This window comes from Rhyacophila brunnea, unplaced genomic scaffold (assembly GCF_057557595.1).
Source record: "Rhyacophila brunnea isolate RB1 unplaced genomic scaffold, BYU_Rbru_1.0 scaffold_12, whole genome shotgun sequence".
Lineage (NCBI taxonomy): Eukaryota > Metazoa > Arthropoda > Insecta > Trichoptera > Rhyacophilidae > Rhyacophila > Rhyacophila brunnea.
Window position 1 is genome coordinate 30,405,412 of NW_028232774.1, and position 27,089 is coordinate 30,432,500.

At 31.2% G+C, this 27,089-nt stretch overlaps 1 protein-coding gene and 2 non-coding genes across 5 annotated transcripts in view; 2 read left to right on the forward strand and 1 right to left on the reverse strand.

Annotated features, from left to right (window-relative positions):
- The window catches only part of LOC147078048 (xibalbin-1-like), a 233,374-nt gene that overhangs the window by 8,337 nt on the left and 197,948 nt on the right, over nt 1–27,089 (forward strand). For all 3 annotated transcript variants that reach the window (XM_085961159.1, XM_085961160.1, XM_085961161.1), the window contains exon 2: nt 21,337–21,465. In XM_085961159.1, coding sequence (XP_085817285.1) covers nt 21,372–21,465 — 94 coding nt within the window. In that variant the 5' untranslated portion in view covers nt 21,337–21,371. The remainder of the gene's footprint in view (nt 1–21,336; nt 21,466–27,089) is intronic.
- On the forward strand, nt 19,196–19,292 carry TRNAY-GUA (transfer RNA tyrosine (anticodon GUA)). Its single transcript has 2 exons — nt 19,196–19,232; nt 19,257–19,292. It is a non-coding gene; the product is annotated as a tRNA-Tyr (tRNA).
- Nucleotides 20,933–21,025, reverse strand: TRNAY-GUA (transfer RNA tyrosine (anticodon GUA)). The gene is made up of 2 exons: nt 20,989–21,025; nt 20,933–20,968 (listed from the first exon to the last, which is right to left on the reverse strand). It is a non-coding gene; the product is annotated as a tRNA-Tyr (tRNA).

Consider the following 27,089-nt stretch of genomic DNA (forward strand, 5'->3'; position numbering starts at 1 on the left):
AAGAAAGTCTGAAGGACTAAAGCTCTTATTGAGTTACAAAGTAAGTAAATAGTCGTGGGATGTTTTTTAAATGAGCCATCTAAGTAAAGTGAGTTCACTCTCTATCCATCAAAAACGACTTGATATTAATCCTCAACAGTGTTATAAATTACTAAGAATTAAATAATGATCACTTTAAACTTTAAATATAATCTTGATCGGGCGCATTTCAATGTATAAAAGGATGTGGTTTAATAAATACATATTTTTTTCAAACTATGTACCCATGAGATGAGAAAAGTAGAAAAGGAAATACAAGAAAGAAAATTACAATCAAATGATGAGATCCTCTCACTGACAGTCTGAAGATTTTTTTTAAATGTAAAAATATTGGCAACCAGATACTATGGCATTCCAAAAGCTGGTATCGTGTCCATGAAATCTGCTATAGAATATATATTCTTCTTATTGTGCTATCCCCTAGCGGAGGTCGGCCATCATCAAGGCGATCTTAGATTTGTCGTCTGCTACCCGGAACAGTTAAGTGGAGCTGCGCTACCAATCATGGAGATTCTTAAACCATGAAATGGGGCGCCATCCTCTGTTACACTTACCATTGATCTTCCCTTGAATGACAAGTTGGGGAATGCTGTACTTTTGTCCTCTCATAATGTGGCCGAGGTACTGTAGTTTCCTGATTTTGATACAACGCAGAACTTCTCGGTTCTTCCCCATTCGACTGAGAAGTTCAACATTTGTCACCCGGTCAGTCCAAGGAATTTTAAGGATGCTATATAGCTATATAATATTTGAAATTGTTGCCTTAGTTTGTTGTCTCTTGGCAACGCGTGATCAACATACTTTCACGTGACGTCGGTGCTTTTAACATTGTTAAATGCGCGGCTCTCGTGGTGCAATGTATAAAGCGCTGGTCTTCCACCCGAGAGTTCTGGGTTCAATCCCGGTGAAGACACAATATTTATGTGTTTTTCTCAAAGCCTGGGTGTTTGTGATTGTTCAGCGACTTGATATCAATCAAGGCCAACTTTGAGGCATTCGAAAAATTTTCTGCGTCATATGGAGGACGAAATAATTCCAACCTCTTTAGATTCATCAATTTCAACTCCTGACTCCTCTGTTTCGGCAGATTTTCAGTACACGGGTACAGAAGACACTTCATGTCATCAAAGATAAATGACGGCAGAGCAAGTAAAGTTTATTTTTATTTTCTAAAACTCTTTCTTTAAGCACCAAGGTGCATGGTTGCTACATCAGTCCCGTGCAGCATCGGTTTGGGACAAGGAAGTGTGGCACTAAAATATTTTCATTCTAACACGTTTATGGCGTCATGGAAGGCGGCCGTGCATAAGCCGCGACTGCATATACATGGCAGGTGGAGATGGGGAAACTCAAATCATTGTTTAAAATTACTAACAACCATCTTGTACGAAAAGGCAAGGACATGGTTATTAATAATTCTAAAAAAACATTGTTGAATGAAAGTTGAGCGTTTTTTATAAGATAAAAATATTTAAAATTAAAATCATCAATTTGTGAGAAATATTTCAGGCATCATTTTTTAAATTTTATAGATAGAGTTCAGCAGGTTACCAAAAAATGTGGTGAGCATCTTGCGATTCATAGCCATAGATATAAATGTAGGCCGTTCTTTATGGTCAAATTGGAGGAGTTTTCGAAGTCAGCGAAGCAATCCACGGGCTGACAATAAATCGTGGGTACGATGATGGGTGATACGATACCACTTACCAAGTGCCAAGCATTTAAAAACAATTTTAAATTCACTAAATTGATCAATTTAATATATTCTTTAATGTACAGACATTGCAAAGACGAATCATAAAATTTGAATTTGTTATGAGTTATGAAAGTTCGTCTTGTACCGGTATCAAAATATTCTATTAATTATAATTATTTTAGTCGAGTGAAAATTATAAGTTCAAGTCGTATAAAACATTATATGAAAATGAAATAAAAGAATAAATAACAGAATAGAAATAGATAAAAAAAACTATAAAGAAAAATTGATAAATGTAAAAAATGTAAAAAACGTAATAACATTACGATCGAAATAATATACAAAATTATGTATATAAAAATAAAAGTACCGAGTAATCTAACTGGACTCAATCATAAAAAAATATTAAGGAAAATGTACCTAAATTCACTCTCACGTAATTGGAATATTTCAATAATCCAAGAAATTTTGATAAAAACATTTATATTAACTTTGCATCATGGGAGAAGAACAACTGATTTTCCCGGTTATTTTATTATGTATACTCAGAGCAACACTAGTAAGAATGGTAGATTTCTTAATTAAACAGTATTTCTTCTAACTTAAAAAAAATATAAGCTATGTATGCTCGTCATATAGCATGAGGCAAAGAGTTTTCAGGTGATTAAAAAGTCAACATTGTTTTATTTAGAGATATTTATAAACAATCAATTATCCATGATATTGTGTTACATATTTTTACTTTCAAGGTTTGTTTTTTGTTAATTATTAGTAATAAATTGGCGAAATATTCGCCTTTCTCTTTTTTAGATTTTCGAAATGAAAATATTTACACGAGTCGTAAATGGTAGATATAAAATATTTTTAATTGAATTGAAATCATTTTAGTTGAATATGTCTAAAATCTTTTCGTCGAAAGCATTTATTTTTAGATTAATGATAACTCATGTAATTTTGGGTTTACGCAGAGTTTAATTGACCATTTTCAATTTGTGATATAGTTCATTAAAAATAAATAAGTATTACTGACAAAGTTTAGTGTGCATTATTTATGTTAGATCTCAATAGCCTCCCTCCACCTTTTACCACTGCTACTACTACTATATTGGCGTTATGAACGTCTTCAGTTTTTAATTTGTAAATAAATTAGTTACTTCTTCTTCTTATTGTGCCATCCCCTAGCGGAGGTCAGCCACCATCAAGGCGATCTTATATTTGTCGTCTGCTATCCGGAACAGTTCGGTGGAGCTGCACTCGTACCAATCACGGAGGTTCTTAAGCCACGAAATGCGGCGCCGTCCTCTGCTACGCTTCCCATTGATCTTTCCTTGAATGACAAGTTGGGGAATGCTGTATTTTTGTCCTCTCATAATGTGGCCGAGGTATTGTAGTTTCCTTGTTTTGATACTACGTAGAACTTCTCGGTCCTTCCCCATTTGATTGAGAACTTCAACATTTGTCACCCGGTCAGTCCAAGGAATTTTGAGGATGCGTCTATACAGCCACATCTCGAAAGCTTCAAGGCTCCGTGACATCTCTTTGTTTAGCGTCCATACTTCCATACCATAGAAAAGAATTGAGACCTCCCTCCACTTTTTACCACTGCTACTACTACTATATTGGCGTTATGAACGTCTTCAGTTTTTAATTTGTAAATAAATTAGTTACAAAATGTGCTTATCAATAAATTCTAGAGCAAACATTAACCAATTCAATTAATTACTAGTTTGACTTTTTTCTAATCATACAAACGAGCTTTTAAAATGAATGAAGAAAACTTTGAAATGAGAGTATTATTTCATTTAAAAATCTCGTCGCTACAAAAGAATATTTATTCCTGGTTAAAGATAATTACATTCTTAAATAGTATTATTATCTAACGTTTGATAACATAATGGCTTTGTGGGGACAATGAATGACCTTTATAATTTGTACAGGAGGACCTCGACTTTCGCACATAATTGGTTCCTGAAAAGGTGTGCGAATGTTGAATGTTCGAAAGTAGAGGGAAGTAAAAAAAAAAAAAATTGTGTGTATTTTGAAATATTTATTTATCAAGTAAATATAAGATGTTTAAGAGACATGTTTAAGTGGGGTTTGCGGGTGTTTCCCTTAAAAAGTTATCAAGAGTTAACTGTTTGCAACTCTTCTTTTTCTTATATTAAATAAAATATTTTAAATAGTAAATCATTAACTTTACAATATTGCTTAACTGCTGGCACGAAATGTAAAGTGAACCAATCTTTTAATATTAACGCAGTAAACCCAGGCTTTTTTATTTGATTACTGGAAGCAATTCTTTATCCTTCCCTTTCAATGCTCTGGAATTTTCTGGTTGATAAATTAACATTGGCATCAATTTTAAATCACCAGCCAAGTTTCCACCAAGAAGCAATGTCAATCGGTTTTTAGAAGGTTTATGCCCAGGGGCAACTGATTCTTCTTAAAATAAGAATGTACGACTAGGCATTTTTTTCCAAAATAAACCTGTGGCATCTACATTAAATATTTGGCTAGAGGAATATTCTCCATCTTCAATAATTTTGGATAATGAGGAAATAAATTCTTTTGCAGCATCTTTATCCGCATCAGCCGATTTTCCAGTGAATTTAATATAAACCAACCGTTACTTGCTTGAAAAATCGTGTTAGAATCTTCTTTTTCTAGCCTTCTAATCTTTGTACAAACTAAGAGCCTTCGCTTGAATAATTGAAATATTCAGAGGGACATCTTTTTGATGTTGGTCGTCGATCCATGATGACAAATATTTTTCCATTTCATCCATAACTATGCCGTGTCTTTTGGAAACTACCTTTAAAGATAATATATTTCCACAATTTTGAACGTATTCCTTAATTTTATTTTTATTTTTCAAAATTGAACATATCGTAGTAGACCTGTTTGTATCATACGAACGTTCGATTGAAGCAAAAGATTCACCGCAATCATAACGTCATGTGAAGTTTATAAGTCCTTGATTTCTTTTTGTTCGTATCAACACTGCAGTTTTTCCATTTCTCACTCATGTTTATAAATTTTTAGGGTGAAATATTTCAAATGAAGAAAATTATCAAAACGCACAACATGACACGCCCGCACGCGCTCCTGCGCATATCTATCCTAGCTAATTCACAAGCAAAGTGACGGGTGCGAGCAGGATGCAAGTGACGCAAGAAATGCACTTGCTTGTGAGCGAGCGAGAAGGGGATATCTTAACCCACTGCCAGCGCGACGTTTTAAAAAAACGATTTTTTTTGAAATGTGCGAAATACCGAATTGTGCGAAAGTCGAACGTTCGTAAGTCGAGGTCCGCCTGTACATACATAGGTTGCGTGGTCTTTGATCAAATTATGTTAAGTGCATTCATTGTTGGTTATTTGTATATAGGTATACAGTTATACCAAGTTTTCTGAGCTCTTTCATTTAGTCAATGCTAAATATTGAGATAATTAAAGTATTTGTTGATTAGCTTCATGTATTTTACCGTAGTAGATTTTTTATCGGTTTTCTAATAGTCCAGCATTATAGCTGAAAAAAATGTGCTCTTTCGAATAAAAGCATGTACTTTAGCACGATGTATAAGCGTATTATAAGGGTCAAGATACCGAGCCATTTCATAATAATATAATCATTCAATTCATACTTTGTATCAAAGATAAAATTGAACAAACAGTATATTCACTGTCACATGTAAACACGAATACACTACTTTAAATTCTATAATATACATTTGGTGTTCTCTTTCCTCTTAATATATTATTGTATCATCAATGTAATGGTGTTAACTCTTAATTTACGGTTAAATTATATTGTATTAATTAAAATATAACACAATATAATAATTCTTATTAGACAGTCTCTAATCATTATTAAACTATACAAAATAAGTAATATATTATAATATACTTACTTACTTATAGTGTTGTATCTCAATTAGTATTGTGATATAAATTATCATTTTTATTAGACTAGAATAACAACATTGTAATATACTGTTTATACGTAGGTATATTAATTTAATAATAACAAAATTTATGAATCTAAATAATAACAAAGAATCTTAGATATTTTGGTTATAGATTTTTATTCTACGTCGGAGTTGTGGAAAGTGTCTGTCTTTAAAGTCGCGGGGGTACTTATTCTTCTTCTGAATTACTCCACTCCTCGTAAAATGAAGGATATCATGGTAGATAACTTCGCTTTATCTATCACTATAATATTAACCCAGCCGTGATATAAGTTATTTTCCATTGCTTTTCCTTCTTCAAAAATTCAGTTGAACTACGACTTACATACTTCCTATGCACATTTCAACAAATGATTTATATATTGAGTTTCTTTACGTTATAATATTTAATAATTATTCATTCCTTCTTTAACATTATCAATACTTTAAAATTGTTATCTCCCAAGAAAAACCATGGGTTCAAATTCTGCGTTCGACAAACATCAGATGTTGTTTTTTAACGTGTATTTGAACTAAAGCAATGACTCCTTTTGTTGAAAGAATGACTAACAATCATTCTTTTATATAAAAAGTCTATTAATACATCATTCAATAAGAAAACTTCATTATTATACTCCACTTAATAGCGAAATTTGTAATTTACCTTTTATATGATGGCATATAATATATGATACGCATGGGTAAATTCGACATTGGATATTAGTATATTAGTGCAATATTAAAAAAATACCTATAATTAGTTTCATATTTTGACATTCCAGCAATGTCATTTTTAGTTACTCGATAGATTTCATCCAAAAAGAAAACACAGCTAAATTTTGTACAAATTCAATTATTATGTCAATAACAATTTAAAAGTAATTTGGTAATACGTTTTTTGATTTTGATTATGTAAAAAAGAACATAATGTTATTATCTTTATTTTGAATAATATTTTTTTTTTGCGTTTCATACTTTTATCAATATAAATATATTTATATATTTTTGTTGATTGTACTTATTAGTCTATAATGAGAGTGAACTATATTATAATATTTTTTAATTTGTTTATAATCGTCCGGAATACTCAAAGATTTATTGTATTTGATTTATTCTGTAGGATCTGCAATAATGTGTTAAATTAATTTCTAAGTAAAATATCTTTATACTTGAAATCATCACACACAATGTTTTATTCCATACTTTAGAACACTTACTACCGTTTGTAAAAAAACAGGTTTTATTAGTTATAACTTGACAATAATAAAACATAAAATAAGAATACAAAAAAATATATAAATACTAACTCAAGAAAGGGTAAAACTTTGGAAGATTGAAAAATATATTATTGTTAAGAACTACTTAGCTTATTAGGCGTCTTTCTATGTACGTTTTTTATGAAATTTATGTTTTCTCTTATACCTTAGTCTTTATATAATGATATTGTTTGTATTATTTGACATAGTATTAATATTGTTACATATTTCATTCATATTTCCTTCATGTCTTCTTCATGAATTTATAATTTGAAAAGTTCAATAACTGTAAATGTAAATACATTAGAATTTGATAGAATTAGTGCACAGTTATAGTTTAATAATTAATAATAGCCTCTCTTTCCACAGTAAGCTATACATATTATAATATTATTGATTGTATTATGTCAATGTTTTCATTTCGGGATACGAGATGAACGTGTACGTATTAGAAATGATAAATGTATGTTAATAAAATAATATCATCCATCCATACGTTATAAATTTTACTTGCATCATTCATCTTGTCAATATTTGAAAATTTATTGAATTGACTACTGTTGAGTGCAGTGACGTCCCTAGATAAATTGCCGCCCCTAGAGAGCGCCAAAATGCCGCCCCATTTGTATACAGTATCTTTTATCATCGTTCCATGACTCCAATATCTAATAAACCTGTTGTATGGATACATTATAACAAAATATATAGATAGGTACCACTAAAACATATAAAATGAAATTTAGATATAAAAAGTGAATAAATATACCCAATCATCAGAGTCTGAGGTCCTATGTGGTACATATTTTATACACATTTGGTTTATACCATTAAATTTAGCAATACACAGATTTATTATTTCCACACCACTTTTTCTATACTATTATTGTTAGCATGTAAACAAAATAATTTTAGCTACCTATGTCTATGTTAAACCAAATGATTTTCCTTGATTTGCCGCCCTTCGAGTAACTGCCGCCCCCAAGCGACGCTCAATCTTCCTACCCCCACGGGATGTCACTGGTTGAGTGAATCTAATAGCGCCTGTACGCAAAATTGTAACTGTACGTCAAAATAACCTGCGCGGTGTAGTTCGTTTTTCCCGGCAGGTTCGCCATTATCGTTTTACTGCGCAGGCACAGATATCGGACAAATCCCGATTGTCGGGTAACAATTCAAAAGCTTCCGAACTTTTTTGATTCATTCATGCAATATTACAACTTGCAGGATAATACGTTTTACACGTGAATTTTCTTATTATGGTCGCGATTATACGTACTACAATAATTTGAGTTTCCCCATCTCCACCCGCAATGTATATGCAGCCGCGGTTTGTGCACGGTGTGCACCTTCCATGACACTATAAACGTGTCAGAATGAAAAGATTTTAGTGCCACACTTCCTTGTCCCGAAGCAATGCTGCACGGGACTGATGTAGCAACCATGCACATTAGTGCTTAAAAAAAGATTTTTAGAAAACAAAAAGAATCTTGACTTGCTCTGCCGTCATTATTCTTTAATGACATGAAGTGTCCTCTGTACCCATGTACTGAAACTCTACCGAAATAGTAGTCAGAAGTTGAAAGTGATGAATCTAGGGAGAGATCGCAATTATTCCGTCCTCAATATGACGCAGCAGATTTTTCAAATGTCTCAAATTTGGCCTTAGTTGATATCAAGTCGGCGTAGCCAATCGGACCCGTGTTTGGATGGACCCTGGCAAACAGCTCCGTTCGGTCGGATCCCATCAACGGGCAGTCCCAGAGGACGTGTTTAGTGTCTTGATGGTCGTGCGCGCATGTGCATTCAGGCCCATGTCCTACATGCACGCATAGACGGGGTGTAACACTGTAATGAAATACTTGCTGTTTTTGACAGATACAGGCCATAATAGCGTTATTTTCTTTAACACATAAAGTGGAATACAATATTACTATTTTAAATATAAGTAGATACCTTATAGTCCTTTCACACTGACAAAGACACTAAGGCAGTGTATTTGGGATGCTAATTTTTAAATTAAAATTATTATTGAATGTATTTGAATAGTATAATAAAGAAGTACCTATCCACTATATTGAACATACATAATTTTGAAAACACTTCTGAGAAAATGTATTATAATTAATAGAAAAAATCTTTTTGAAAATTTGAATCAAACCCGCATCTCTTGGGTTTCGCGTCCATGCACATTGACCACAATGCTAAAGGCGCCGTACATAATTGCGACAAATTTTACCTAATGGCTCTTATAATACGATTTTCAAAATTATCCATTATATACTTATTATAAAAAGAAGCATTTTCTAATACAGCTATCCCATAATAATGCAATCCTGTTCGTATGAAAATTTAAATTGTTTTTTTTTCTCTTTAAGAATAATAATTATTCTTGACTCGACGTACATAAATCTTAGCCAAATTTTCTCGAAGGCTCCGACGCTAAATTTTATTGTACAGCGAGTGGGATTAAAAGCCTTCGCGGTTTTCTTTCAAAATAATAACAAAATAAATCTTACGCTACACCATAGCGTAGTTTTATTATATTATACTCTATGAATCTGTATTACCTGTCATCTACGATAGGGTGAGTACTCAGTTTCCTGAAATATTATATGTGTGAACATTGAATTTTGCTTGTTACTTATATAACGTACCTACTTACAGACACGAAAAGGGGTGCTATTAGTTTCAACTGTGATCATTTATTTATATTGTATAATTCTAAAATATTCAAAACATTAAGAAAATTGGTATTTTTCACAATATTATGACGCTTTAGGCATAAAAAAATCTTTGCAACACAACTTATGAAGGTAGGTATTTATGCACACAATCACCGAGTAGCTTAAGCGTCGGCTTATTACGTCATGGGTCCCAGGTTCAAATCCTGTGTCTGGCAAAATACACATTGTTTTTCAATTTGTGTTTAAGTCAGAGTATAGATCTAATAGGGTGAGTGAGCGGCTAACATCCATTTCTCGTGAAAACAAAAATCTGTTAATACAAATATTCACTTTGTGGAAGTCCATAATATGATCCTATTAGGATCGGACAATATATCGTCACTGTTCTGGCAGAAGACACTAATTCGAAAAAATGACATATTGAGTTAGTTATACCAAAATGTTCCTTATTTCAAACTTTACCGTCCGGAAACCTCCTTAATAAATAAACAGTCTTTATTTTAAAGTCATCCTTTTTACGATTACTTAATAAACTCACATGATAGACCTTATCAAACATTTTAACATCTTCAAAGTCAAATTACTCAAAACTAGTATTCTCCAGTTAGTGTGTTCTGCCAGAACAGAGACGATATTATAAAAAATAATATATTTATCATGTTTATCACATATATAATTATATAATATCACTTTACTTCAAGATTAAATCATATTGGTCACTGGATACTAAGGGTTTTCAAATATGTCATGATATATATAAACAAAAATACACCTCTAATAATCATACCAAGCTTGTAAGTAGATGTTTTATTATGAGTGTGATAATTTGACATACTCGTATTATGCATATAGGTTCATTTTCATAAATTACAAAATTTACACGGTTTTGTCATAAGAAGGTTTGAGAAAATTCAACAGGCATCGTAACATCAATGATATGTCAAATGATAGCAGGTGGCGCCCTCACTGAGCGGACAACTTATAATGGTGGATAATAAAATGTATCACGCTCTCGCCCGAGCGGCATATAAATATTTTAAAATGTAAGCTATGTACTTGCGTTATTTGAAGGTTAGGGGAGATATTCAATCATCATATTAGTTCACCATCTGTAATAATTAATCTAAATAAAAAAAAAAAAACATTTTTTTCAGGAATATTATTATAAAATAATTAATTTACCAGTCGCCTTATTTTCACTGTCCATTAGATGGTAACATGTGGGTCTATTCTATACTTATCGACCGCTAAAGTGATAAAGTGATAAATATTATCAAACTTAGGGTAGGTTTGTATCAAAATATTAGCACTTATTGTAACAATTACACGAAGCTGGTTTTTATTGTTGCAATAAGTGCTATATTTTAACAGCGCCTATCTTGCTGCTGTTAAAATATCGCACTTATTGCAACAATAAAAACCAGCTTCGTGTAATTGTTACAATAAGTGCTAATATTTTGATACAAACCTACCCCAAGTTTGATACTATTTATTACTTTAGTGTTCGATAAGTATAGAATAGACCCACTGAAGTCGAAAGTCTATAAACTAATAATTTATTTACGCCAATGGAACGCCAATACAATAAACTAATATTATAATTTATATAAAGACAAAAAAATTGCATTATGTTTAATAAAAGTCTTTAGGCTTGATTTCTATTCTACTGGATCTTATAATCAATCTGCGATGACAGTTCGTTAGTGTCATTGCAAGAAATGTCACAAAAAATAAATAAAATGTTAATTCCTTTTTGGTTTACTCTTCGCGTTTTTCAATACATCTCGGTGTAAACCATATAAATGTACTGATTACCTACTGTAACATTCAGATTATTTATTTTAACGAAGCAGAAGATTTATTATTTGGTATTGAATAATTATTTTAATCCGATTTCACACAAAATACTCAGTGTACTTTTCAATGTATGTATTCTATAAACGATGGTCGGGTCAATTATTGTCGCTTTTCCCTACCTACCTTAAATCCATAGATATTGTCGTAAGACCAGGCGATCAGCAGTTTTTATCTTATTTCTGTATTATTACAGGTTAATTTTTTTATTTCGTTGAGAATACCAACAGTTACTCTCTAATATCTAGTTATACAGACGTAATATATAGTTTTTAATACATCGAGTTTGATATTTTAATAAAACTACAAAAAATATTAAATACCTAACTACAAGTTAACGATGTTTTATATAAATACCGCTGACATTTAAAATTTAAAGTTTTCGACTGAGATAAGAAAATTTAAGGAGTCCCTAAAATTTTATCGGTCGCTGATTAATTTGACATTTTGATATCGTAGAATTTATGATTGGAAAATTAAACTTTTCCTCTACCTGTGTTTGATGTAAAAATCATTCAAAATACCGAAGAATTTTTATTTTATTTAGAAAGCTACTCAATATTATTTTTCAATTAAAAAGTGTAATTGGTATTAATGATTCTAAAATTATAATGATTCTCGAATTTGTAAATAATTGAGTGATTTAGCTATATTAATAAAAAAAAACCTTAAACTATCATATTCGATAAAAGCTAGAGAATACTCGATCAAAAGAGTAGATATTAGATATCATTACTATTGGTTACCGATTATTATTACTAAAAAAATCATTGCTCTGGGTTGAATCGAATGTTTGAAAAATATATTGTATCATGAAATTATCATCTCCTTGCATGTAGAGAAAATAATATTACGCTGATCTTGTTGCTTGTCATTGTAAATGCAGTCGCTTTTTATGATGTCGCTTCATCTGATAAGCACACGCCCTCGCGACCCCATCTCCCTTCGACACCGTCAAAGACCAGTCTTCTTCAGACTGCTCAGATCTCTTTTTACTATGTGACTGAAGAAATGGAGAACGTATCTTGAACATAGAGACATTACTTGATACCAAGGTTTTCCAGTATGGAGACATTTGTATGGCCAGCCGTACGTGGAATAAGGAGCATATTTCACCAGTACCACATTTTAAATCGTTGATTTTCTTCCTATCGGATTCTCTTAGATTTTAACACATTGTAGAAAGATTAAAAATATCAGCGATTTAATGGCCATTTTTCATATTTTCATATCATACTATTGTATTAAATCCTATGCTTTGTATTATGTTGCTAGATATTGCTAGTAGAATTACCGGAAAATCTCCGACTTGCTTATGTGGCGAATTGCAGGATGCCCATCACATCCTCTGGTAGTGTCCCCATATGTCGGTTGAAAGGGAAGAGCTTCTCAAGTCGGTGTAACCGTCCGGACCGGTCGTCCATTGCGACTTGATATCGACGAAGGAAAATTTCTCACCCTTTAAAAAGTTTGCTGCATTTTACGTCGAGCGAGAAGGTCTTTTCTCATCGAGAATTGACCGTAATATATTATATCAAAGTAGGAATCACGCAAACTCTAGTGCACGCCAACCAAAGTCTTGGGAAGTTGCTCCTGACACACTTTTGGCAGAAATTTGAAGAGCGTCTAACATTCTTTACGCCACGGCATACGCCTGCATAACGGATGTGAAGACGTGGCGGTGGTGGAGGGACAAGCAAGTAGAATTATCGTAACACTACACATCGCATTAATTTTACTCATTGTTGATGGTTAAAATCACCTTGATAATCTTCCGTTATTTTTTTGTGCACTCCGCGAAGAGCAGAAATAAAGATAATCAGTTACATATAACTTAACACGAATGTAATTATTACGTTAAGTATTTTAATAAATTATATATTTAACAAGCTTTTCATAGCGTTATCTTCAGGTAATATAACTAAATCTTTATGATAATTAAATATAATGGGATCTTGTAATTTGATATAACGCCCATTTTCTTTACAAAAGTGCTTTGGATGAAAAACTCAATAAAGAAAATCCAAAAATATATACTTGAATAGGTAGGCACTTTTAACTTTAATGAATACTCCAGTAGTATATATAATTAAAATACTTAACTAATAATAATTGTAATTACTGATACTAATCAAATTTATCTTTCAATTCGTGATATAAATTTTAAATAATATACGAGTATCAACATCATTATTTGTGAGATAATAATATTTAATGTTAATAATTACGTGAAAACTGCCAAAACTTAATTTAATTCAAAGTCGCACATAATTAAAACAAAATTGTATTTATTCAACACAATGTAAGAATGATCGCGATCGGTTTCGTTTGTCTAAACTCTATAAGAATGCAGGATTTTTTTTGTAATCAGAAGCACAATATAAGTCGTGATGGGGATGAAGTAGTGGTAAAGCTTTTGTATCTAAAGCCGTATAGCTCATGTTAAAATTCCGCGTCTTTCAAATTCTGCCATTGTCCACCAACACTACCGCCTAAAAATTCTCCACTTTATGTATATAATATTATTATATATCATAATCAGCTGGGGTCGATTCACTGCTGGATGAAAACCCACCACAGCTCTCTCCACTTTTCTCAGTCCCTAGTTCTTCACTGCCACGTACATCCACCAAACTTTAGAAGTTCGCCTATTCAACGAGTTGAAGGGCGTCCCTGTAGGCATTTAGTACCCTTGGGTAACATTTTATGACGGCATTTGTCCAGCGGTTGTCCACTAACCGAGAGCCAATTAAATGTCATCTACATAACGTGATATTAGATATAAAAGATGGAATAGAGGTATATTACATCGCGTACTCTTATTTGCTTCCTTATCCATTGATTTATTTTGTGAATTTTACACGTTATGCCCAACATATATCTTTACATGCCACGTTGCGCTACTCATATTTTTAGATTTTTCTTACGTTAATAGTCTATATTGCACACATAACATGAGTATTGGTAGCATGTATTGGTTGAACACTTTACGCTTAAGACACAATAGGATAATGGGAAATTACTTTGAAGATACTGTTCAGGCGCCTGAATGCACTCTATGATAATTTTGTTCTGTAAACGATCTCGTCATACATACAACAGTTAATTGACATATGATATCTGAGATAGATTTAGTTGTTGATTCGCTCGATTTAAGTGCCCCATTGATAAAGATGACTTTTATTTCAGCAAAGCAGTTTATCATCACTTTTGTCTTCGATACATTATTCTTTATAGCGCCTTTGCGGTTTTCATTTGCAAGCTAATGAATACTGTTTTAAAGGTGTTTTGGGTGTGAGTATATTTTTAGATAGTTAATGTTATGTTAATTAATTTAATAATTAAGACGTAGATAGTTATAATTTTAAACTAGCGATGTAAATATAGTGGAAGATGATAGCTTTATTACGGTAAACTGAATAAGATATAAGTCAATCAAAATTATTATAAAATGGTAAAATTTCTTCGTGGCCTCTAAATATACAGACTACTTTAATAGGCAAAGTTTTAAAAGAGAATTTCGACAGGAAATTATCAAGTTTGTGAAAATTGTAAACAGACTTCATTGACTGAAAATTTCTTTTTTTCTTTGAGAAAAAGATTTTTCCTTTATATTTGTCCAGATGTTCCAGATAATACTATTCTAAACAATTTACACGAAACGATTCTAGCAATTTAAAAATTATCATCTGGAATAAATAAATATATCTAGTTATATCTATTAGCTAGCTAGCTTATCCGGAAAATTGACAACCTGAAAAGGTAGATGATTCATAGAATTATTAAAAAACTTATATGACATATTTAAAGTTATTCAACATATTTGAGTGCTTGGATATAAAAGATCTCTTTGCTCGATTTGTGAGGTTGTCCGACATATGTTTTCACTAATTATTACATCTAACTTAGAATTCATTATTACATTAAAATAAATACTATAATAGGTATATAATAATATATTATATTCTCCACCACTTATTATGCCAAATATTATAACTTATAACCTGAAAAATATTCATACATATTGTGTATATTTCTCGTAGCAAATATTTTAATATCTCAATGCTTCCTTAAAATTTTGACAGCAGCTGTAAGTGTACCACTGCCTTTCCTACTTTTACTCCTACATGTCAGATTGTTATGTATGGATACTGATGCAGTTTGCCGTATCACACTTCGCCGTGAAATGTTTTATCGGAAATATATGGCCGTATAGACCGTCCAACTTCTTTGGGTTATGTATAAATATTATAACACGGTTCTTGTCGGTTTACACTTAACGGGAAGCCAGCAGCGAACAAATTTAAAAAAATAGCCGATATACTGGAGTATTTGTTAGGTTAGGTTAGATTTTCATTATTGAATTCATGAATTTTGCCAAAATCAGCTATGAAAATTATTGAATTAATTTTCATATTGAATCTAATAAAATTAGTATACGTATAGTATACGGTCATCTCTTTCCAATAAGAATGCTCACAGCACACTGTGCCACGGTGAAATGTTTTACGTACGATTCACACATAACCCTAGAACCGTGGAACTGGATTTAATAAAAATATATTAATTCATTTGAAAAATTATGATGAAAGTCTTGTTTTATGAGATTAACTTAAAGCATTTCAGTGGAATAAATCTAGACCGCTCTATAATGACAAACAAAGACATTTTATCTCTATTATGACATTTTTGAAGTCGGCTACAAAATATACAAAGTGAATAAATACAAATATTTTGTATTCACTTTAGTTAATGAAAGAGGAGAATTATATGAGTGCTCACTATCGGATAATAAATAATTAACATAATATGGTACGCACCGAATCATGAAATTTGTATTTAAACGCTATTTTCGCCCACAAAATGATTGAAATATAATACAATTTTTCGTAATATTATTTAACTGGGTCGGTTATATATTATGTAAAGCGATTGATGTTTTTGACAAGAACTATGTCTTTGTATTCGGCAAGTAGGTCGGCACCATTTACTTGAAAATGATGCCCAAAAATAATATCACATTAGAATCACTTAAAACTATACATTGCCAAGAAAAAAATATGTCGTTGTCTCCCGGTAGTATATTATATTAGATTTATATCGGTCGGACCCTCAAAGTCAGTGTGACGAGTAGCAAAAAACAGACAGAGAGATCGATAAATACGTTCCGACGGCCGCTTTATACGAATTAGTCCATAAGATCTCATCTGATACCGATTACTTTGTTGTATATTCATTTACACAATAAACACAATTAATTTTCAAATAATCTTTTGCTAAATTCGTCCAAAACTATCTCCGCTGAAAAACGTAGTTCTATGTCCAAAAACTTCATTTCACTAGGTAATCGCTGAAAATTTTTTAGGACCCGAGTATTTTAAGTCGTATTTCCAAGAAAATTAATGAATTTCAAATGTGTCATGCCTTTAATTTTAATATATCGACTGTCGAAAGGAAAACGGGCGTAATCCACACAAATCAAATTTTACAGAAGGCAAAAAATAGGCAATTGATTTTGTTTAAACCTTTATAGTCGTTACAATTAGTAGTAATAGATTTAATCGTTGAAATTGTCAACAACAGATTAGATGGAAATACTTATGAAAAACAAATTAAACCCAGACGGCTAAAATTATTAAACATGGAACATGCTTTGCCTACTGATTCTCCGAATGCTGGTTGTTCAAATTCGAAAGAAAATAAAATAAATTGCAGGGCGCGGGTTTACACGTCATTCCCGAAGAACCGTTTTCGGCTGACTGTAGTCTCTCGCGGCTGCGCTACTTTTGTGACTTTATTTTTCGTTACGCTTGTGCGTTTCGTAAAGAATCCGCCCGGGAGATTAAGACAAAAGCATGTATCGATGCTAATACTTTTTTCGTTTATAAAGTCGATATAGATACAGCTTTACGGCTTTAAGAATTTTGAGGTTCTGTTCCGAATAGGCCTTATGTGAATTGGCACAATTAGATATGATAAATTAGATAAAAATCTATTTTTGATATAAATCTAATCTAAAATACAATGGCTTTTAAGTACAGATAATAAGAGTGGAATGAAAGTGACAATGATTAAAAAAAACAGATTCTACATCTCAATACAAAAAAGATTAAATCAATCTTTCTTTGGTCATACTTTAAAGATGCCTTTTCAAAATGTACATTAGCTAGGAAGTCAATGTTCTTCAATACGATTCAATTATTGATAAAGTATCGATTATTAAATTTAAAACGTGTACGAATGTGATAGTTGGAGGGGAGGAATACACGCCCTATATAATGTATTGTGGCATAGATAACAAATAACATACATTTTACTCGGGAAAAAAATTGAAACTTTAATTTGTTGATTTAGTGAGTTTTATAATGGTGTTTTCATTGGTATTTGAAATATAAAACAGAATATAACATTTCTTCCAACCATCGCATTTGCCATGAGAGAATTCGAAAGCTGCACTGTTTATAATGATGTACAATAGACAAATTTTAGGTGAAAAAGCAAAGTAAATGAAAAACATGCTATAATTAATTATCTATTTATAAAGTAATTTAGTACTACGATCATAAACTCAGTTGATGATCTATCGTATGTTTACCGTAAATTATGTATTTGGAATTATTTTACAAGTTTATGTAACTAAAACCCGTTTTAAAATGGGCCCTACCTCACTAAACATACATATTATTTTTATATTAATGTTACCAGTATTGCCAAATAATTATTATCTATAATTTAACATTGCCTGTAGACGTGCATGAATTTACTTGGACCAATAGTGTGTATTTTCAACTATCGTGATAATAACTGTTTTCACGTAAAAGTGCTGACTGTCTCACCAAACTCATTCTTGAAAAGTAAGCAAGACGCGATGTTGTCACTGTATTGTACTATTTGACAGGTCGTGAAAATCATCTAACTTCAAAATGAGATATCGCACAGTCCAATTGTCGCGTAAAAATTCAGAAGCTTTTGAAATTTTTTGATTCATGCATGTAATCTTGCACTTGCACGATAATACGTGTTTACACGTGAACTTTTTTGTTATGGCCGAATTAATATGTACTGTTAGCAGTAAACCCCTGCACATGTAAACGGGGTATACCATTTAAAAGCGAACGTTTTTTCTGATGTTTCCAATAAAACATGTATATTCCAACCATCATTAGAACAAACCGTTACATACTAAATACTCAATTTTTTAAATACCTTACAGATAATATTTTACAATTTATTATTTTCATAATTAAAAAGATAAAATCCTTGCGGCTTTTCTACATACAAGGCCGTCACAGCTGTGTTCGGAGTTTCTCTAAAGTTTGGTGCCGCCAAAATTTTTTTGAACTTAAAAGGTATTAGTTTTATAGGCATCGGTATTAAAAACATGATAAAAAATCCTTAACTTAAAAAAAAAATCACGCAAATCAAAACCTCATCAGTCAACTTTAACTTTATTAATATATGTACTAAGTGAACATAAACTTATAAACATGAAAATAAATTGTATATTACTAAAAAAAATTTATCATTACTTTTATTTTTATCTACTTTTTATGATATTGAATTTTTTAAATAATATTTATTGGCTAGATGAAATAATTTTATTAGAGAATTTCTAATCCAGTTTAAGTTTTATTTTTTTACAATATTATAATAATATCACGTAATAATTAATAGTTATCGTTGTTAAACAATAAAATTATTTATCGCTCGTTTCTATATACCTTCGATAGCTCAGTTGGTAGAGCGGTGGACTGTAGAAAGTAATTAAATCACACATTGTTATCCATAGGTCGCTGGTTCAAATCCGGCTCGAAGGAATTTATTTTTAAAAATATTTATTTTATCACGTAATAACCACACTGCATAACTTTCAATCACTAAAGTCGTTATTTTATTATTAAGTTTATTTTGCACCATTGGCACTTTAACGCTGAATTTTAAGTAAATATGGAGACACCAGACAAAATGATATTTTTTTACATGGTTCATATGAGTATGGCTTTCAATTTTTGGTTGTAACTACTTACTCTGGTGGCTATCTTGGTTATTATAGCGGCCATCTTGTATTAATATCTATATTATCAATTTCCCGGGTTTTAAAGTACCAAAGATTAGAATCTTTGTGTTTTAATATATATTTTCAGGTTCAGGGAGTGTGAATAGAAATTTTTAAATGGATCAGATTAGAGAGCATTCACCATTGTTTCGTTTTTAAAATTATAGATGTACAAAATACGGATTACAAGACACATTAAATTACACACATTTTTATATACAAGTTGTCATTATGATGCCGCATTCAAAAATTGACATCCGCAGAGTTCAGCAAAATTTTCACCTGCTTTTATTCACTTTGTATCAGATACAAGATAAGATTCTTACAGTTAGATTTCACCAAACTCACCAGTTCTCTTTGAGACCATAGATAGCATATTGTTGCTTTCAGATAGACACTCAACATATATATCGTTTCATTCTGAGTCCTTCTGAATTAGAAGCATGCTCTGTACTATGAATGCTCACTAGTGAACCTTATAGTGCCTTATACGTGCATGAATTTAATGGCAGTAATAGTGCGTATTTTAAACTATAACGAATAACTGTTTACACATAAAAGTCCTGACTGTCTCTCCAATCTCATTTTTCAAGAGTAAGCAAGACGCAATTTTATGGTACTATTTGACTGGTAGTGAAAATTGGTTAACCTCAAAATGAGTATAGTTCGCTTTTTTGCTGGCAAGTTTGGCACTATCATTTTACTATGCAGGCGCAGATCGAAAAAATCCTACTGCCGCATGAAAATTCAGAAGCATCCAAACTTTTTCGATTCATACATGCAAGCTTGTCAACTACAGGATAATACATGTTTACACATACATTTTCTTGTTATGAGCGCAATAATACTTTATTTTATTTGTTATTTAATTTATGCACCTGTACACGGGGTAACAATCTAGTCTGATATATAACAAGTCTTCAATGCTCCAATAGTGCGACGTTAGTTGGACGAAATTTCTTCATTGTCTATATATAGTGCGAAAACATATTCTTGGCTACATGTTAAAACTGTGAACTAACATGCTCCGCCCATTTTTAACCGCACTTCTATTATAAACTAACAAGCTCCTCCCATTTAGTAGTCAACAGCGCCTAGAAGCGTTGCCAAGAAGATGTTTTCGCACAGTAGTTATTTCACGATGGCTGCTATAAAATCCAAGATGGCCACCGGAGGAGGTAGTTACTACGAGAAATCGAAAGCTATGTCCCTATGAACTATGTGAAATAAATTGGCTTTTGTCCGGTCCGTTCACATTTACATCAAATTAGACGTTAAGCTGACTAACGATTTACTAATGGTGTAAAATTAACTTACGAATATCAACAATAAGTTTACTGAATCAACAATGAAGTGTGGTTTTATTATTATTTGATAAAATAATTATTTTTAAAAATAAATTCCTTCGAGCCGGATTTGAACCAGCGACCTATGGATAACAATGTGTGTATTACTCTCTACAGTCCACCGCTCTACCAACTGAGCTATCGAAGGTATATGAAAATGGGCGATAAATAATTTTATTGTTTAACAACGATAACTATTAATTATTACGTGATATTATTATAATATTTTAATAAAATAAAACATAAACTGGATTAAAATTATATATTAAAAGTATTTCATCTAGCCTATAATTTTCAAAAATTGAAGCCCCTAAGTAGCATATGGATTCTTTTTTTTTTGTGTTTTTATCCAGTGTGTCCACGTTTGACTGCATTTACAACATTTTATTTCAGCAAATGAACTAATATTGGTTACTATGCATTATTAGTTATTTATATAGTTCATATTTTTTGTTTCAGGTTTCTCGTCTCTGTATCTTCAGATCCAGTGCATCATGAAGGGTGGTTGGGCATTGGTACTTCTCTGCGCAATGCTGGCTCTAGTCCAGCTCCTGCCAGTAGCAAATGCAGGACCGTACTTGGAAGATGGTGAGTCTAATATTATTTAATACCAATATATTGCTTATTATTCTTGTATGCTCGTGATTTATTAATTTTTTAGCGTATAGGTACCTAAATTTGGAAAACATACTTAACTGTAAATAAATGTACTTTTCTGGGATGAATGGCCTTAATTCAAGATGATGTATTATTTTTAACGAATTTTATGATAAGTTAATCTGTAGTAATATTCTACTTGGTTTAATTTACCGACATTGTCCATTCTTCGTGTATTAAATTTTGATAAGAACATATTAATATCCACCTATTTGAAAATTTGCAAAAGTTGAATAAATATTCTAAATAATTATATTTTAGTAAAACACTCAAAAGTTTAAAGTCATTAACGTGTTGGGTAGAAATCGTCTAAAAAAGCTCTGAAAATGCATTATATACATACCTGAATTTTCCACTGTAAGCTCAAATTTAATTCTTTCATACACGCAACTTTTTGTTTATTTTTAAATTTTTTAACACGTCTAAAACAGCTGTCTGTTAAAATGTTATTTTTAAATACATATGGTATGCAGTTAAAAATAAACTCTACGTATATTGCGATAGGGGTGATTATTGCAAATTTTCGTCAAATATCTTTGATCCATTCTGTAAAAGGTGTAATATCGAAATATTGTATGGATCTGTGTTTCTTGGTATGTGAAAGTTAGAAGAACAGTCTATAGAATATGATATTTTCAGTTTTTACACAATATTTTACATAACGAGATAATGGTGAAATATTTTTGTTAGGATGATGTAGTATTTTAAGTATTAAAAATAATATATAATACAGCGCTCGAAATGGAAAAATTTACGAACCGGAGCGCTCGACAGTTTTCTGAAGATTTTTACATAGTAAAGTTATCAAAGTTTATGTGTTATTTTTCATAAAAATAAGTGTGTTATATTTTCTATTATATCTATTATATTATGCCAATCCAGCTCAGGCGGTCAAATTATTTATTCCACGAGACGGAGCGATAATTTTTCCGATTTCACGAACAGGAACGGCGCTCCGGTGCGTTCCGGTCCATTTCGAGCCCTGATATAATAACAATAAATTTGTAAAACTCAGAGAAATGTTATGGCTAATTAAATGACAACATATTAAAATGGTTTTGTACACATCTTTTAAATTTTATATCACGATCGGTAAATTGTTTAACTAATGAACTGATGATAAAAGCACCCCTGATTAAAAAGAAAATGTGTAATAGGCTGAGAAACAAAAATGTGTTCATATTTAATGACGATGGCATATTATGGTCATTGTTTACCAGTATATACCCAAATTAAAATAATGCTTAAATAATGAAATATATCTGATTAATAATAAAAAATATGTTTTTATTGAACCCATGTCCTGGGGTACATTATAGGTAATTGATGTCACACAACTGGGCGTAACGTAGGCGTAACAACGTAGGTGTTAAAAATTTTGATGAATGTTCTATTACGGAAAATAAATGTATCTTATCAGAATATATATGATATAAAATTAATTGAAATAAAATTTTAAATGTTAAACATATATTATGATATTCTAGTCACTAGTGCTTAAGGCACTGACCTTTCATCCGGAGTCAATTACTGGTGATGTCACAATATATTTATATGATTGCCTAAAAGCCTACGTATTTGTGATTAAATTCTATTACTACACTACTGTTTCACTGTTATAGTCTATGTAAAAAATATATCATTTGGCAATGTCAATACAACAAAATGATTATTAGAAAGAGAAAAAATATTACGAAAAATTATTATTTATAATTTAATTTTAAAACTATTTAAAGTATGCGATATAATGAAGATTAATCGAAACATAATATTTAAACTACAATTAATAATATTTAAACTTTTCTGCAACAAAATGGATAAGAAAAAACAAATTAGGATTTTACAATGGAATGCCAGAAGTATGAAGCAAAAAAAGAATGATATAGAACTTTACTCAATAAGACAAAAAATAACAATAGCATTAATCTCAGAGACTTGGCTGAAGTCTGAATTAGACTATCTGAAATTCAATGATTACACGATGCTCGGCAAAATAATTATAAAGCTATTTAACAGAATAGGAGTGAGGACCTGATCGATGGATCCCCTTCTAGAAGAGAAGAGGCGATATGACAGCGAGTCGCAGTCAAAGCCTCGGTAAAATCACAAAACAAAAAAAAAACAAAAAAATAATACTTGAACTACTTTAATGCATTTTAAGAAATGATAAAAAAATAACACTTTACTTTCATATAACATAAATGATGTTTTATTTAGTGTTTTAACTCTCTTGTAAAGTTGGTTGTTTTGAAGATATTTATTAATTTACACTACCATTATTCTGCGATATTACTAATAAACATACTCACATAAATAACTGAAGACTAAAAAAGGGTAAAAACATACGTAGGACTTGTGTTATTATGTAAAAAAAATGTATAAATGTAGCAACACTGTCACTTGTGGTGTTCTGTTGCTAATTAACAGTAAACAGTTGACTTGCGTTTAATTTGCAACCACTCGTTTTGGTGTGTTCACAAAATACATTCCACTGAAAAACGTTGTTTTTTTTTAATTTTGTAGATGTCACTGTCCAAACTGTTTACTGTAGTTGCTAATTAATAAAACTCGTAGATTGCTTCAATATTGTTAGTTTTAGGTATCGTATATATACGTCTTTCAAAATTCCCTTTCGCGGTGTAAAACAATAATTTAAAAATTCTACTTGTGTAGCAAAAATAAATGTTATTCCTCATTCATCTCAGTATACACTAACCGTAAAATTGTGTTTACTGTTATATATATATTTTTTTATTCGATAGACATTTTGAGTAATTATCCGGTACTTATTTGCCATTTTCCCACCGTACATTCCGTAGGTTTAACAAAAACAGTAGGCAATAAATAAGAGATATCTGTTACAAAATTCCCAGAACCCAGATTTTTCAGATAAGCGGTTTTGCTGAACTGAAAGCAAAAAAAGGACGTTCGTATTATTCGTAGAAGAACGTGCTATCCTAGATTTTGTGATTTTAGGGCCGTGAAAGTGTTTTTATGAGCTTTCTGACGAATGTTGTTTCTAACTTTATCTCTCTTTAACGATCCCTCTTAGCCAAAAGCTGAAAATGTTTCCATATCATAAAATCACTTGACTTATGGCCTATAAGCCGAGGTATATGACGGTTTAGTATGGTGCAAATAGGTACCTTCTATAATTTTCAACATTAAATTAGAATCGATTCAACTATTTAAACACTTTATCGGCATATATGTATATTAATCGGCATTACAATCAGACATGGATCATTGCTGCTGTAATATGTATAGTACGACAACATCTTTTTGGCTACGTGTTAAAACTGTGAACTAGCATACTCCGCCCATTTTTACCCGCAATTCCATTATAAACTAACTAGCTCCTCCCATTTAGTAGACAACAGCGCCTAGAAGCGTAGCCAAGAAAATGTTGTCGTACAATAGTTAAAATATCAGATACATTACTAGAACGTTGCTATTTATATTTAGCCACATTTTTATGGTTACATGTAATTTTACGTAAAATATTTCACCGTAGCACAGTTCGCCATGAGCTTTCTATTAGTAAGAGATGACCGTATACTATACTGTCTCCATTTTTTTAGATTCAATATGAACATTAATTCAATTTTCATGGCCAATTTTGGCAAAATTCATGAATTCAAGAATGAAAACCTAACCTAACCTAATAAATAATCTACTATATCGGCTATTTTAAAAATTTGTTTGCCGCTGGCATGGATTTAATCTCAGTACTATATGACCTAAAGAGGTTGGACGGTTTTTAATATACGACCATATATTATTTCCGATACAACATTTAACGGTGAAGTGTGATACGGCGAACTGCATACGTACAAACTTCCGGACACGTATTTTTATATCATGGAATGTCTGAATAACAACGCGATGTAAAAAATAATTGGTTTTTTTGAAAAATACTGTTGTTTCGATTTATTTTGTCAGTGGATAAAATGTACCAACGGTCATTCTTAGATTTAAAATAATGGAACATCAGTGAAAAAATTATCTAAAACAAAATGTATGTTTTGCTCATTGTAGAATGAAGAATATGATAGGGTTGGTTGTTTTAAGGTGGGTAGCTTTCATGGAAGGCAAAATAGGAGAATAACGTCGGCACACTGAAATAATAATATGCATTATTACGTAGTTATGGACGCCTGTTTTACCCTAACTGTATGAGTACAATCAGTTTATTGACCGGGTATTTTACGTCGAATAACTTCTTTGTTAACATATATATTATAAACGATTTTAATGTAAGACAATCAAAACTGACCACTCCAAATACAAGAACGTACTTATACGTCAAAATATATAATATTATATATGTACATATAGAAAAACAATTAATATATAATGATAGATATAATAGGCAGTATATATATAGAAATGCAAGGTCACGTCGTATTATATTCGTTAGGCAAATAGTGTGTGTAAATACACCATTGTAGGTCATGCTGAAAGGAATAATAAATCTACGATTTATATATTCAAAAGTTTTCAGTACAAGGTACAGAACATTCGTAGTAAGTTTGCTAATTTACGCTATTCAGAACGAATGAACAAATAATACGATTATCCCAAGTCAAATGTAGGGAGACTCAAGTATACAACACTATACATATGTGTAAACTATCTACGTTTGAATAGCTCAGTGTGACCAGAGCTTTGTATGGTTTCATTAGGCTTATGCTAGATAAGGTTAATTGTTTGTAAAGTATAATAGGTTTAAATACAGTACACATATTAATTGTGTTTAACTTATAACATATATTAATTATATAACAAATACAACTACTTAGAATCTTTCAAAAATTATAATATATGTAAATATATTATATAAGTTGGACAAGAGTCAGATTCATGCATAATACTTGAAAACATCTTATATATATCTAAATAGTTTTTGAAACCTACATCTATCCTTTTTCTTCTTCGGACATATCCGCCACTTAGTTGGATCATATGGACACCACGCGTATCCATGTCGCTCGCCAGTCTTCTTGCATCATTCCAGTGTCAAACCAGCATCTCGTAGTTCTACCGTATTATACATTATATAGAACAAAACTACTAATTTCAAAAAGTAGACACTATCCATGACGATATCATCTAGGATCTGAGGTGTTTTTTTTATTATGTCTATAAATCTTTGCCAAAAGGTGGTTATAATTATTGATGGAATTTTAAAATATTTTCCTCAGATACATACTTTATATTATACATATATCAGCACGGTTATAGATAAATTGGTATACAGTGGCACCATACATAGTTTGTGTGTGCTTAAGATTTGTTTTCTGCAAGCAGTTTTTACCGTGTCACTATATACTGATTTACCTAATTATAGTAAGTAATATTTTGAAAATTTGAACTTATTTTGGCCAAGATATTTTTAATGTGTATGTTTTTGAGGCTATTTCAAATGACGCAGATATTTTTAATGAATAATATTACAATAGGTATTAATTTGGATTAAAAGTATAAAAAAGAAAGACAAATATTGGATATTATTCGTAATAATTTTTTTTTTGTATATTTTTCAACATGGTTTG